The following is a 16,260-nucleotide window of genomic DNA, read 5'->3' on the forward strand; positions in this document are numbered from 1 at the left end:
CTTTTCCGGTGCTCTGAGCCTGCTGCTCACTCTCCCACTTCCATTTGATTTGATGTTTAGTTAGGCTACATTGTGGCTTGAGTGGGAATTAGGTGGGAAGGTGAGTGAGGCTTTATATTTCGTGATTGGCAAGGATTCGATGATGTGGAAGTGGCGCAGGCCTCATGGACCGATTGGCTGTTTCCTCACTGAGATTTGGTTGTATCTTGTCAAATCAATAAACATTGCGTGCACTGGAAGGCATGCCAGAACATTAAGGTTGATAAGACTATAACTGCCCAATGATACATGACACCTTTGTTATGTATTGCATGGGATTAAACCGGAAGGCGGATATAAAAGAGGCGGGGCATACTGCATGGCAGAGGAAGCTGGGCCTACGCTGGGCGCTTGTGGTTTTCCCGGCTGCGCAATAAACGACCGATGGTGCACTCAAACTGTCTTCCCAGCCTGATACTTTACTTGGCGACGAAGGTGGGATCCTGGTGAGCGCGTGCAAAGCAAGCTGAGCTATTGCTGTTAGCTATTGGCCTGCCAACTCGTTATTTCATGGCATACGCTACTTGAGCACCATGTCCTACGGCCGGATTGACGAGTTCAACCCGCGCGAAGGAAGCTGGGAGGCGTACATTGAGCGTCTACAGTATTAATACCAAGCTAACAGCATCGAGGATGATGCCAGGAAGAAAGCAATCCTGATGTTGGTATGCGGCAGCGAGACATTTACTGTTCTGAAGAATCTCGCCATGCCCAGGACCACGATGGATTGAACACATGCCGAGCTTGTGGCAGCAATGAAGGAGCACTGCGAACCTACACCCTCAGTCATTGTGAGTCGATTCAATTTTTACATGTGCCGCCAAACCTCAACGCAGTCCATTTCGGCATTCATAGCTCACCTGAAACACCTTGCCCAGCATTGCCAGTTTGGTGCTACATTCGACGACATGCTAGGGGACTTGCTCGTCGTGGGAATGGAGCAAGATCGAATTCGCCGGCGCCTACATGCTGAAAGGACTCTGACATTTTCCAGTGCAAAGGACATTGCTATCGCAATGGAGTGTGCAGACAAAAATGCTGCAGACATTGCACGCTCCATCACTTATCAGCCTAGAGCTGACGTGTCATCTGTCAACCGGGTGGGACAACATCCGACCAGAAAATCCAACGCCAAAACACCTGGAAACTGCTTGGCAGCTGGTGCTGACAAATGTTTCCGCTGCAAATGCCACTACATGCCGTTTCAAGAATGCCGCTTGCAACTACTGCCACAAGGTGGGTCATATCGCCTCTGCGTGCTTGTCTCGAAAACGGAGGGCAAGGAGAGAGGAATGCAAAACCCACCTCCTTGACTCAGAGCATAACCAAGAAGATGTGACTGATGGAGACAGCCCTAACAGCCACAGTGTTCAGTTGTATGACCTTTTCCACACAAAGTCTGGCAGACAGTCTACTCCAATACTGGTTATAGTAGATATAGATGGACGGAACATGGAAATGGAGATAGACACGGGGGCTGCCGTCTCACTCATGAGCGAAGCAGCTTTCCGTAAACTGTGGGGGAATTGTGAACATCCCAGCCTCCATTGGTCCCCAATCCAACTCACCACATACACTGGTGAGTCAATACAAGCCCGCGGGTCGTGTGATGTCACAGTAACCTACGGAAACAACACTCACCAATTACAACTCTTGGTCGTCCCTGGGGGATGGACCCACACTTCTTGGGCGAAACTGGCTCGATGTTGTCAAACTCAATTGGGAACACATCCACCAACTACAGGCTTCCAAGCCACCAACTGTACTGCAGCACCTCCTCGGGAGATACCCGGACATCTTCAAGGATGAACTCGGGATATTGAAGGGCTTCACTGCCAAGCTCAACATTGAGAAAGATGTGAAGCCAATTTTCTGCAAAGCACGCCCAGTCCCTCTCGCATTGCAAGAAAAAGTTGGCGCAGAATTAGCCAGACTGGAAAAGTTAGGTATCATTGAGTCAGTTCAGTACTCAAATTGGGCTGCTCCAGCTGTTCCTGTTGTGAAGGCAGACAGGTCGATACGCCTTTGTGGGGATTACAAAATGTCGATCAACAAATGTTCCACCTTGGACAAATATCCCATACCAAGGATCGATGACTTATACGCAAAACTGAGTGGAGGACAGTCCTTTACCAAGCTCGACATGAGATCGGCCTAACTGCAAGTCATTCTGGATGAGGATTCCAAAGAATATCTCACCATCAACACGCATCGGGGGCTCTACAGATACAACCGCCTGAGTTTTGGTGTCAAATCGGCGCCAGGAATCTACCAACGCTGTATGGACAGCCTGTTCGCTGCTGAACCACACGTGTTGTTTACCAAGACGACATCCTAGTCACTGGCCGCTCAGAGCTTCATCATCTGGACAACCTCGAACGTGTGCTACGTATTATTTCTGACTCTGGACTATGCCTGCGGAGAGACAAGTGCGAGTTCATGGTTCCGTCGGTGACCTATTTGGGCCATCGTATCAGTGCTGAAGGCTTACATCCCACAGAAGAGAAGATCAGAGCAATCAAAGATGCCCCTGCTCCGCCAAACATGACTGAACTCAAGGCTTACATTGGCATGCTGCAGTACTACAGCAGGTATATCCCAAACATTGCTACCATACTGGGCCCACTGTATTGCCTGTTAAAAAAAGGCATCAGCTGGAAATGGGACATTCTGGAGTCAGCAGCCTTCCAGAAGTCAAAAGACATGCTGCGGTCTTCAAATGTGCTAGTTCACTACGACCCAGACAAAGATATGGTCCTGTCGTGTGATGTGAGTCAGTACGGGGTTGGTGCTGTTTTGTCACACAACATGCCAGATCACACAGAGAGACCAATAGCATTCGCATCTCGTACACTGTCTCCTGCTGAGAAGAACTACAGTCAGCTGGACAAAGAAGGACTCGGCATTGTATTTGGAGTTAAGAAGTTTCACCAGTACGTTTTCGGTCGGAATTTCACGATTTACACGGACCACAAGCCACTGATTAGTTTGTTTGGTCCATCAAAGGCTACCTCAGAGGTCTTACCGCCTCGGATCATGCACTGGTCACTTTCACTCTCGGCTTATGATTACGATATTACGTACAGACCTGGCTCCACAATTTCAAATGCAGACGCCATGAGTCGCCTACCACTTCCGGACACAGTGTTTGACCCCCCTGTACCTGGCAGCGTGATATCTCTGATGGACTTTTTGAATGACAACCCAATTGATGCCAACCAGATACGGACCTACACCAGGCGTGTCCCACTTCTTTCCAAGGTCATTCGTGCTACTGGGCATGGGTGGGGCCTTCTACACGATGCTGACCCTGAATTGAATTCTTACAAGGTCAGGCAAAATGAACTAAGTGTCGAGAATGGCTGCTTGCTGTGGGGATGCCGAGTGGTCATTCCCCCAAACTTGCGCACAAAGATTTTGGACCAGCTTCACGATTGTCATCCAGGCATTGTAAGAATGAAATCGCTGGCACGGAACTATGTCTGGTGGCCTCACCTCGACTCTGACATCGAACAGTGTGTGAAACATTGTTATCCATGCCAAAGCAGTCGAAACGCCCCTGCTAAGGCACCACTACACCCCTGGGAATGGCCCACTGAACCATGGCAGAGGATTCATCTTGACTATGCTGGACCCATCGAAGGCCGTATGATCCTTGTTGTTACGGACGCTCACACTAAATGGATCGACGCCTATGTAACACATACAGCAACCTCACACGCTACCATAGAGAGGCTGCGCCAGTGCTTTGCCACTCATGGTTTGCCACGCTTGATAGTCACGGACAATGGGACCTGTTTCTCAAGTTCTGAATTCACTGAATTCACCCGCCTGAATGGTATAATTCACAAGTTTGTGAGCCCACACCATCAAGCTTCAAATGGATTATCTGAAAGCTCTGTGAGTTTTGTAAAGTCTGGTCTAAGTAAGATACACGGCGGAAGCCTTCAGACCAGACTATCACCTGTGCTTTTCGCTCACCACATCACTCCCCACACAACGACAAGGGTGACACCAGCTGAGCTGCTGATGAAACGACGTGTGCGTACACGACTGGATTGTCTAAGACCAGATGTGGTGTCGGTTGTGTATTGGAAGAACCGATTGGTTGTTTCCTCCCTGAGATTTGGTTGTATCTTGACAAATCAATAAACATTGCGTGCACTGGAAGGCATGCCAGAACATTAAGGTTGATAAGACTATAACTGCCCAATGATACATGACACCTTCCTCACAAGAATGAATACCTGTTAAAACACTTTGCCCCCCTTGTGGAGACGTTTATTATTTTTTAGGGAATGATGGAATGTATGCTGCAGCAGAGGGTCTTCAGCACATGCTCCACCTCAATTAAACTTTTTGCATCTGAAGGTCTGCAGCTTTTCCTCTTGTATAAAATGCACATGAGGATAACATAATAATAATAATGCACAAGTTCCCTACCTGAGGAATTTTGACAGGAGGACACCATTAGGCCCATCAAGGCCTGAGCTATTTTGCCAACCTCTGTTTTGTTGTCAGTACTCTATCCTTTTAAACGATGAGCGTCAAGCAAGGAAGCAGCACGTACAAGGAAGCAGCACGTATTTTTTAAACTCTCTGGTGGGAGTCAGCTGGGGTTCGAACTGTCGACCTCCCAGAGTCAGAGTGGGCATTTTAACCATTAAGCCACCAAAGATGCCATAATATTAGCTAAGAAGTGCATGCATGGAAGGAGCAACACAAATTTGCTTTGTGAGAGAAGGGAATGTATATGCCCTTTAAAGCTCAGAATATTCCTTTCCCTTATTATTATTATTTTTGATGGGATATTGCCTGCCACAAAGCCATAAGGCCACTCGAGGTGAGGGCTACAAGGTGGGTGCCTTAAATAAAAAAACGAAATAACATCTCATAAGACAAGAATGGCACTCGGCAGAGTGCATACCTCCGCCAGGCTGAACATTCTATGTTTTGCATCCAAAGAATAGGCCAGATCTGCATCCGAACCTTGACTAACATCTAATGAGCTTGTTCTTGTCACCTACCCAACTCATCCACCAAGGTTTGTCAGAATCCGTCCATAACCTTTTGAGATATCATGCTATATGGACTCGGACCCCGACATTCGCGGGGGATACACTCCTGGAAAATGACGCGGAAGTTGGAACAGCGAATGTGGGGGCATTGTAAAAATTCAATGATAAAAGGAGAGATAGGTTCTGGGCATTTCAAAATCCGCAAATGTTGAAGAAAATCCACGAATGTCAACGAAAATCTTGCGAATCTTGGGACATTGTTTCATTGTGGATAAGTGTTTTCATTCTGTGCAGTAACACGTGGGGGATGACATGTTATGCAGCTGGTGGAATATCCCGTGAAGCAATGTTTACCATGTGAATAGCGGGATATCATGTGAAGCAATGTTTACCATGTGAATGGTGGGATATCCTGCGAAGCAATGTTTACCATGTGAATGGTGGGATATCATGCGAAGTTTGCTTATAGCACAGCTAAAATATTTTTATGTGGCCACTAACAGGCATTATCCAAACATTATCCATTATCCATTATCCAAACATATGCCAAAATCCAAACACGAAGCGCAAGGCCATGAATATCAATGCAGGTCATGCTTGCGGCTCATGGAATTTTTTTGTTTTTGTGCCCACAAAAAACCGCGAATTCACCGGACACAAGGCCACGGATGTAGAAGCCGGTCAGAATTTATCAACCTGTGAATACGCGGGGTCCACAAATGTTGGAACCGCAAATGTCGGGGTTAGAATGTATTGTGTTTGACCCGATCTCTCAATGATGAAGAATCACTTCAAAAAATTGAAAACTCTCATATCTGGATCCGGATCTTCACCAAAATGGAATCAAATCGTCCTCATGGCACGGCCAACCTGTCTACCAGGTTAGAATATTTCACCAACAGATATTCCTGGATTTAACTCACCAATATGATTCCCCACAAAAATATATGTATTTTGGAGCCCTGCATGACCGTTGACAGAATCAAACGACTTCTTGACGAAAATAGCAAAACTACACCCACAAGTGACTAAGGAACGTCACACACAGATTAGGCAAATTCAGCCACAACATGTGAGTGAGACCAAGGGGGATCACACTGACGTCATGCGAGACCGAGAGTGGCCTCTCCTTTGATGTTCCTGGAAGCTGCCGTTGATCTGATGTCAAGTATAAATGTTTAAAAAGTCCAAATGAAAAAAAAAAATCAACTTTGGGTGGCCTCAGGTAATTTGGGATCAGCTTTGTATACCTGGAATCACTATTTCATGGATCAGTACTTACACAAATAGAAGGCGGATGCAGATGTGCGCAGGATGTGAAATACACCAGACGTCTCCATATTTTTCCAGGGAATCTGACTTGATCACTGATGGAGAGGGAATGCTTCAATGAATAATTCACATAAAGGTTTAGGTGCACATAACAACATGGATAACAAGAACGGCATTCAGTAGATAGCATACCTCTGCCTGGTTGGCCATATCACTCAATGGTGCAAAATCATTCAAAAAAAATAAATAATTATCATATCCGAATCCACATTCAGATCTTCACCAAAATCTAATCTATTTGTCCTTGTCACACACACAACTTGTCCAACGAGTTTCGTCCAAATCCATCCATAACTTTTTTAGATATCTTGCGATATATCATTTTGGCCCGATCTCTCAATGATGAAGAATCACTCAAAGAATTTAATAATTCTCATATCCGAATCCAGATTCAGATCTTCACCAAAATCTAAGCTATTTGTCCTTGTGAGACACCCAACCGGTCCATTAAGTCTCGTCCAAATCCGTCCACAACTTTTTGAGATATCCTGCTAAGTATCGTTTTTGGCCCGAACTCCCAATGGTGAAGAATCACTTTAAAAATTCTAGTAGCCGGATCCGAATCCGGATCTTCACCAAAATCGAATCATTTCGTCCTTGTCACATACACCACATCTCTTCCAGAATCCATCCACAACTATTTCAGATATTTTGTTCACAAACAAACAAATGGACAAACAGAAAATCGGTCAGAGACAGAGGACTTGCCGGAATGTACTTTTTTTCAGGAGTGTTGGTTAGAAGGGAACCGGATAATGTTTGACAGTTATTAGTAAAAAAAACAACTGTTTTTGACCTTGAGTTTGACCTTTCAAGGTCACTCAAGGTCAAAGGTCATGGTGCCAAATGAAGTGTATGTGACTTCCTATATGTCAGTAACGGTAAGTGTATGCATATCTCTGGTACTTTTAGAGTTATAATGGTTTGAAATATATGTTAAATGAAAACTCGACCCCCCTGATTTCACGTTTTGGGTGACCTGGAGCTTGACCTTGGGCCTAGAGAGTTAAAAATTGGGCACAGTATATTCCAGGGCAAGGCAAATATGTGTGTAAACTATGGCGATGCTATGTGCAACGATGTAGACGTAGTACTGCGCACAAACAGACAGACAGACAAACCAACCGACCAACATAGTTGCCGGGATCTATTCCGGCAAGTAACAAACAGACAGGGGTGAAAATATAACCTCCATCCACCTTTGGTGGCGGAGGTAATAAGGAATTCAAATGAGAAGAAAAGTAGCTTACCTTCACATAAAGCAATGCATTTCATGGTGGACATGATGTTGGACGTAAACAATTCCTTGCTTTGATACTGGAGTGAAAGGAAAACATTGCGGAACGTTAGTCGCAACGATACCGGCTTACTTTGGAATGACATTAAAACTTTCTATTCAAAAATTCCTCAACATTACCTTGATGGGTCTGGTGTTGGCGATCCGTTTCAAATTGATATCTGCACAAAGAAGAAACACAACATTTGAATAAAAGAAGCACAACCGATGTACTTTTGGAATGGAAACGGCAAATAAGAATATTGATGAATATTAACAGATTTCTACTGGAATGATGAAGAAATAAAACGTCATTTCTGCAGATGAATTCTGCAAATTTCTGCAGATGATGTTTCTTCATTTCTTGATGAGTTTTCAACTGGCAAGGATCATTTAGAAGATAAATGTTTGTGATGTGTGAGCATGAGCGGATATTTGTCATGTCTTCATTTAATTTTAACACAATGACTCACAGGAGTAACGGCAGGCGTTATTATAAAGCGGGGACGTATATATACCCACTCCATACTTTGCTCCATTTCTCTAAAGAAGAAAGAAAGACAACAACAAAGAACACAATAGGTTAAGCGTGGCACGTGTAAAGTTACACTACCCCTCCAAAACCTTTCAATACAATCGCATCACGTCCCTGCAATGCAAGAAACTCACATTATAGGTGGGTTAGACGCCACCTGCGAACTTATTCATGGCCACAACCTCGTTGCAGCTGTCCACCACCCTAAGTATCACATTGCTACCAACATCAAACAGAGACAACTATCGTCAAACAGACTCGTATGGCACTAACATGTTTGCACACTAGCCTTTATTTTTCAATCCACTTTTCCCCGATATCCCGAGGAGACGCGATTTCTGCCAACATTTTATAGTGGCCAACATTTTAAAGTGTGTCATCTCCGGCATGACTCTGGACATGGATGGAAACCTGCGAACAAGCTGGCGGACCTAACAAGTGTGATCCGAAGAGGCCACCAGCTAGGCCTACATTGGACCCAGGATGCAGAGGTTGAGCCCACAGTTCCAAAATTAATTGTGGCTTTTACCCCAAATAATCTGCCCCCCATGAGTACAGGGTCACCCCCCTTCCATGCTATGAGCAGCAAGAGCATTTATAGGTCTTGTGTGAAACTACTTCTTGGGGACCCACCTCTAGCTGGAGTTACCCGGTGGAAAGGACTCTTGCCTCCCGGTCCCCCCTCTGAGCCTTCATGGGATACAATGTATGCTGGACTTGTATCTAAAAGAACAGGTGACCTTCAGTGGCGTTTGACCCACTGGATTGTTCCTTCCAATGCTGTCATTCGTTTTTTTCCCCCCCATTTCCGGCTGTTGCCCCTTTTGTCCGGAGAGGGAAGACTTGTTTCATGCCTTCATTAATTGTGAAAGACTTTCTCCTTTGCTTTATTGGTTAAATTTTATTTCCCATAGATTGCGGATTACCTTTTCTTTGAAGGCTTACATCTTTGGTTTTCCTCCCAAAAAGGAAACTACATCTATTGTATTCGGTTTCCTAACCGCTACCGCTAAACTTGCTGTATACCTGTCACGGAAGGCGAAACTGGGTGGTAGACCCATGCAAGAATGCAGTATTATGTTTTTTTTTAGTTCTTTGGTGTCAGCAAGGCTCAAACTTGAATTCAACGATGCCCAAACTGCAAACGATCTTGGAAATTTTATTGCGACCTAGTGTGTTGAAGGGATTTGTAAAGTCCAAGATAACAAATTGAAAATTCATTTATAATATATTTCGGTTGTTCTCATACACTGTTCCATGCTTCTCCTTGCCGGCCTTTTTCTCCCCCTTGTCTTGACCTACTCTTTCTTTCTTCCGTCTCTCCTCATGTTTGCAAATGCAAATGTAAATTTGTACATATAAAATTAATTATGCCTAGTTCAGAAATTACACCTCGGTTTTCTCCTTGTGTTTTTTTTTGGTATTTTCGCCTTTTCTGTTGTTTGGATTGCAGTGCACTGACTGTTTTTTCCTTGTGGGATTTCTATGACTTTGCTGATTTTCCTTGAAGAATTTCCTTTGGTGTTGCTCTTGTTTTATACTTTTATAATAAAAAGAGTTTAAATGTCAAGTCTCTCTCTCTCTCTCTCTCTCGCCCGCGCCCTGCTGGCTGTTTGTGTGTTGGGCGTGTCAAGATGGCAGCTGTGTATGTGTGGTGAGGTGCGAGCTGCTCCGACTTTCGATCTTTCTACCTCCCCATTTTTTTTGGTTGTTGTTCTCACCTTTCCTTTCCATTTTTGTTTATTTTCACATTGTGTATTCTCTGTCTCCCCCAACCACTCCATTTTCAACAAACCCGGGTACCACAACCCTCGTCCTCCCTTCCCATTTTACCTCCCCCCCCACCTCCCAGTTCCACGCCCGTTCCCCCTGCTCGGTCTTCCCTTCCTCCGACCGTTCCCTCCATCCCCCCCACTCGTTCCCCTCCTCCCCATACTCGTTCCCCTTCTCCCCCCACTCGTTCCCCTCCCCCCACTCGTTCCCCTCCTCCCCCCAATCGTTCCCCTCCTCCCCCCACTCGTTCCCCTCCTCCCCCCACTCGTTCCCCTCTCCCCACTCGTTCCCCTCCCCCCACTCGTTCCCCTCTCCCCACTCGTTCCCCTCCCCGCACTGGTTCCCCTCCTCACCTCCCTTCATGCCTCCATTGCATTCCTCGCTTGTGTTGCTATCTCTATTTTTATTTTTTCCACTTTCGTTTCTTCCCCTGAGATACAGAGAGAGCCCATGCCTTTCGCTGAGATCGAAGGGTGAGTCCATTGGCAGTCTGACGGGTTGTCGTGATTTCTCGCCCTTTTCCTCATTGAGAGGTGTGTTTCCTCACGATAGTTTCGCTCGTGCTGGTGAATGCAGAGTAGCGCTTTTCTCCTTTTTTCCCCTACTTGCACAGAAAGCTTAGGCCGAGGGTTTTCCGATTGTTGTAATGTCGGCACGTTCCCGCTGCGCGGCCCTTGAGGGCTTGACGCGGAAACATGGCGAGGTTTGCGTTCCTCCTGACGAGGTCACCGTGGACATCGTTATTGCGGTGGGTAACATAATGGGGCTTGAGAAAATCCGTGCAGCTTCACGGATGAACAACGTGTGGTTATATTCGTGTCTGAAGAGCAGCTTGTGCATCAAATTGTGGCGACCAGTTTGTCTACTGAGAATGGACATTTTGTCCTGGTCTCCCCACTGGACACCCCAGCCGTGAAAGTCTTGATATCAAATTGTCCCCCATTCCTGAAAAACGATTTAATTTTAAAAGAGCTTTCTCGGTATGGTGTCAGAGATCATGATGTTATCTCTGGGGTGTCGGAGATCATGATGTTATCTCTGGGGTGTCGGAGATCACGATGTTATCTCTGGGGTGTCGGAGATCATGATGTTATCTCTGGGGTGTCGGAGATCATGATGTTATCTCTGGGGTGTCGGAGATCACGATGTTATCTCTGGGGTGTCGGAGATCACGATGTTATCTCTGGGGTGTCGGAGATCACGATGTTATCTCTGGGGTGTCGGAGATCACGATGTTATCTCTGGGGTGTCGGAGATCACGATGTTATCTCTGGGGTGTCGGAGATCACGATGTTATCTCTGGGGTGTCGGAGATCACGATGTTATCTCTGGGGTGTCGGAGATCACGATGTTATCTCTGGGGTGTCGGAGATCACGATGTTATCTCTGGGGTGTCGGAGATCACGATGTTATCTCTGGGGTGTCGGAAATCACGATGTTATCTCTGGGGTGTCGGAGATCACGATGTTATCTCTGGGGTGTCGGAGATCACGATGTTATCTCTGGGGTGTCGGAGATCACGATGTTATCTCTGGGGTGTCGCAACGAGCAGGCTAAACACATCATGTCCTTCCGGCGGCAGGTGTACATTGTGTTTCCTGCATCCAATGTGGACAAGGTGCTCAACGCGGTATTTACGTTTCGTGTGGATAATCACGAGTACCAGGTATATGCGGCCACGGAAACGTTAAAATGTTTCGGCTGTGGGAACTTTGGGCATCTAAAACGGTTTTGTCTACAAATTGCCCCCGCAGTGGCCGAGCAGACAACACCCCCTGATACTGTGACAGAAAACGTACCATCGACATCGAAAACGTCCGAGAATGAAAACGTTTGGGATGGTTTTACACTCGTCTCCTCTTTGAGAAAGAGGAAAACACCTCGGAATGTCCCTCCACCCCATAAGGAAAAGAAGGTGGTGTTAGACTCCGATGCATTGGACTCAGTAACACCTGATAAAACATCGATGAGTAATCGATATGAAGTATTGCTAAATGTGAATGCAGATCCTCTGCCTGCTGCCGATATGGACCCTCAGCCTAATGTGGAGGAGTTGCATGCGCTCCCTCCAGATGACGTTGGAGTGCAAACTACGTTAAATCCTTGTGCGGATTATGACGAGTCGGGTCGAGACTCGACTGGGGGGCAAAAGAGCAAATTTCGACCCCTCAGTGTTCCAACGCACCTGACGGCGATCATTCAAATCAAATAGTCGTTGTACCGGCCAATTTAGAAAATGTACCTGAGCACAATGATTGTCCCGAGGAAGAACCTCAAATTGTGCAACAGGTTGCAGAACACACGACCCCCCCCCCCCCCCTCCCCCACATTACCTGGGGTTCTGGTGGAACCTCTCCCTCAACCTGTTCCAACAGAAACAGGGCAGGATGACACCTGCACACTTTACAAAGTATTCTGGAGTCTCAAGAGCCAGGGGTCCCAGATAGTGTTTCTGACATGTCTGAGGAGGAATCCGATGACATTAAGGAATTCCCCACATACAGCGATTCCAACGTCTTACCATAGCAAATACTCAAGTTTCTGAACCAGACTTTTAGAAAAAGATATATTGAAATAAAAGATCATTTTTCTGATCTACCTGGGTTTATTGAAACGGCAAGGTGTATTATTTGCCGGCCCAGTGACCACAATTTCACGGAACCCCAATGTAGCAGGCTGAAGAAACACTTTGTTAAGGCAAAAAACGATTTAAAAGGATGATACGCAGATTTCCCTTTCCTTACCTCTTTTACATCTCCATGACTATTTTTGGTAGCCTCAATATAAATGGTGGCACGAGACAGTCTAGGATGCTCCAAGTGGTCAACCTTGTAAGGTCGGTCAGTCTCGGTCGGTCTCGGTCTCGGTCTCGGTCTCGGTCTCTCTCTCTCTCTCTCTCTCTCTCTCTCTCTCTAACCATCACCAAGAACCCCATGAACAACAACAGCAATGCGAAGCTATTGTAGACCTGTGACTATAAACAATGACCTCTCTGCTTTCCTGAAAAATACACTGCACCCAATTTTGTAAACCACTCCACCATGTGCAAGTATGTTCATCATACCTTCAACTGCAAGACTAAATGGTGTCACTCGTGTATGCCTGTCTAAACAAAATAACGACATATTCACGAATTAGAACATGGAATTCAACGCATTAAAGTCCCACACTCTCACTACCTCATTCCATAAGGATTGAATGGCGAATCATAGGCTACCCTCTGGCTACGGCTACCCTCTATCTCTCGGTGAGGCACAGTATATGGAGATCCATAGCTTGGTGATCAGCCATAACCTGTCTTGGTCTGAAGGATGCTTGGTATTCTCCACCAAGTCCTCTTTGAACCATTTTATCTAATAAGTATGCAAAAAATACAATGGAAATCCAAACAGAATATTTTTCCCCAATTCAGGCTGGTGAAGCTGACTCTCCCTTTATTAACGTTGAGACTCAACCTTGTACTGAAAAATGTCATCTTTCAGCAAAGGGTAGAGCCTCAATGTCTGCTTCTCACTCAGTGGGCAGGTTGGAGGCCTTGCTGTCCTTTCTCCTCTCTGTTCCATTGTTTTCCAGTTTATGAAACTTCTTTGAATTGGTCTTTATTACTGGGGAAAACCCTGTGGATTATTTTCACCAATCTCAAACAGCACCTCTTTAACATGGGTGTCAAAGCTTCCAGAACAGCCATTGTAGTTACGTCCACAAACAAACACGCGAATCTACCTTTCACAAGAATATTGCAATCTACTCACGTCATGACGTACTTACCTGCTGTGGGGTGTAAGACTTGAGCAACAGACCTTGGCGAATAATGGAATGCAAGTTCCCAATAGGTGATCCACTGGAGGGCAGAAACAGTTTACATCAGAAATAAAACACAGCAGTCACCAAGCAAATAATCTGCACATATCACTGCAGGTACTGCATTTTGATGAATTAGAGAAAACAAGTACAGGTATTTAATATCGAAAAAAAATTGTAAATCTGATTAATAACATTCAAATTTGATTAACAGCAACGGAACAACAAAAATGTAATTGGAAGTGGTATTCAGGAAGTTTCTTGCCTGACCTATTTAATGACATCTTATGACCCAACAGATACTTATGGTTTGATGTTTTACTTTTAAACAGGCTTTTTATGTTTGCAGGTATACAAACTTGACAATGCGAGTTAGTCATTGGTGTTTTGAAAAATGAAGAAGACTGGAAACAGTGATCAATTACCTCCTTATCAATGACCCTGAAGGAAATGCATGACGATGTTGTGGCAACACTTTTTAATAATTTCCCTTCATGTGACATTGAAAAACACTTGGCAGCTGAACATACTGTTATGTTTGCAGGGGGTAGGCAGTGATAACCTTAGACCAGGTAGATTTGTATCGATTAGTGTGCTCCGATTGTTGTAAAGAAGAAGAAGAACCACCATGTAATAAGTAGGGATCCGGTAGGTCGTGTGTTCGGATTAAGTGTGACGTGTGGCCATATGAAGGGTGGCTCTTGTGCTAACTAGCTAAGGGATTATGGGTAAATGATCCCTTGCATGTCGATACCTCTAATTTTATTCCTTTGTTCCTTATGACAATGCACCATAGACACGTACACCAGCGGTCAAAAGTTTTAGAACACCTCAATTTTTCCAGTTTTTATTGAAATTTACGCAGTTTAATGTCTCAATGTACTCTGAAATTAAGCATAGAACAAATAAACAATTGGAGATAAAAAAATAAATCACAGAATCATTTTGTTTAACAAAATTTAATTTAAATTTTTGACTCAGCAAAGTAGCCACCTTTTGCAGATATAACCGCCGAACACACTCGTGGCATTCTTTCTACAATGGAAATCAAATATTGTTCGGGAAGTTCTTCCCAACACTGTTGCAGAAGTTCCCACAAATGTGTTGCACTTGTAGGTTGCTTTGCTTTCATCCTTCTGTCCAGTTAATCCCAAACCAGCTCGATGGGGTTTAAGTCTGGAGACCGTGTTGGCCATTCCATGATTTGAAGCCCACCATCTTGTTCTTTTCCTCGAGGGTAGTTTTGACATAGCATGGAGGTGAGTTTAGGGTCATTATCATCCTGTAGGATAAACCCATGACGAACTAGGCGTATACCAGAGGGTATTGCATGGCGCTGCAAAATGCTGTGGTAGCCCTTTTGGTTCAGGGTGCCAGTCACTCTGTGCAAGTCGTCGACTCTGGATCCAGCAAAAGAGCCCCAGACCATCACGCTTCCTCCTCCATGTTTGACAGTTGGTGTCACACACTGAGGAACCATCATTTCGCCTACTCGACAGCATACAAAAGCCCTGCGTGATGAACCAAAGATTCCAAATTTTGATTCATCGGTCCATAAGACCTTCTTCCAGTCTTCAGTAGTCCACTGGCGGTGCTTCGTGGCCCAGGCAAACCTCTTTTTCTTATTTTACCATCTTAGCAATGGCTTTCTTACTGCCACTCGACCTGTCAAACCTGAAGCTCGAAGTCTTCTCTTCACAGTTGAAACTGAGACTTGCTTACTTCGACCAGTGTTAAGCTGTGCTTGAAGCTGTTGTCCTGTGAGCCACCTATCACGCAAGCTGTTGACTCTCAAAAACTTGTCTTCTGATTCTGTTGTGGCTTTGGGTCTGCCAGACCTCTTCCTGTCTGAGTTTCCTCCAGTTTCCAATATACTACTTCCTGCAGTGCAATATTGTCCAAATAATGCTTCAGAGGGTGTACTAACAGTCTGTTCCAATACTGCTTTTATACAGACAGGGGGTTTGTAATCAAGTAATAATCAGCAGAGGTTGGGACACCTGTAGGAATTGTTTGCATCAACTTTCAAGGCTTAATTTACTTACATTGCTGCAGAACAGCTGTAAGTTGTTGACCCATTACTTGTTCCCTGAAGAAGGCCTTTTTTTGTCCCCCGTCGCACCGCGGAGCGAAATGGGGACTATGGTTTTCCCCTCCGTCCGTGTGTGCATGCGTGTGGGCGTGCGTGCGTGCGTAAGCGCAGGACCGAATTCTAATTTGGTGTGTGGGTGCAACCCACGTCAAAATCCAAGATGGCCACCACCATATATATGTCTGAACCTTGTGAGCGAAATATCTTGAAAAATAAATGAACTACTAATTTCTAATCTGGTGTGTGGGTGTATCTACGCATAAGGGAGAACGTTATTGAAAATTGGTTCGCCACGTCAAAATCCAAGATGGTCACCTTGCGTCTTCCACTTTGTCAACTCACATCACTTCACTGTCCGGGGACCTAGGCGTAATGCTTGTTTACAATATAACTG

The 16,260-nt window shown here is 45.2% G+C and overlaps 1 protein-coding gene across 2 annotated transcripts in view; it reads right to left on the bottom strand.

Annotated features, from left to right (window-relative positions):
- The window catches only part of LOC137429139 (protein mono-ADP-ribosyltransferase PARP6-like), a 139,396-nt gene that overhangs the window by 1,409 nt on the left and 121,727 nt on the right, over positions 1-16,260 (bottom strand). For both annotated transcript variants that reach the window (XM_078779623.1, XM_078779622.1), the window contains exons 23-27: positions 13,742-13,814; positions 8,139-8,208; positions 7,807-7,847; positions 7,640-7,706; positions 6,340-6,424 (exon numbers count right to left, since the gene is read on the bottom strand). In XM_078779623.1, coding sequence (XP_078635749.1) covers positions 6,340-6,424; positions 7,640-7,706; positions 7,807-7,847; positions 8,139-8,208; positions 13,742-13,814 — 336 coding nt within the window. The remainder of the gene's footprint in view (positions 1-6,339; positions 6,425-7,639; positions 7,707-7,806; positions 7,848-8,138; positions 8,209-13,741; positions 13,815-16,260) is intronic.

This window comes from Myxine glutinosa, chromosome 6 (genome assembly GCF_964187855.1).
Source record: "Myxine glutinosa chromosome 6, kmMyxGlut1.1, whole genome shotgun sequence".
NCBI classification, from domain to species: Eukaryota; Metazoa; Chordata; class Myxini; order Myxiniformes; family Myxinidae; genus Myxine; species Myxine glutinosa.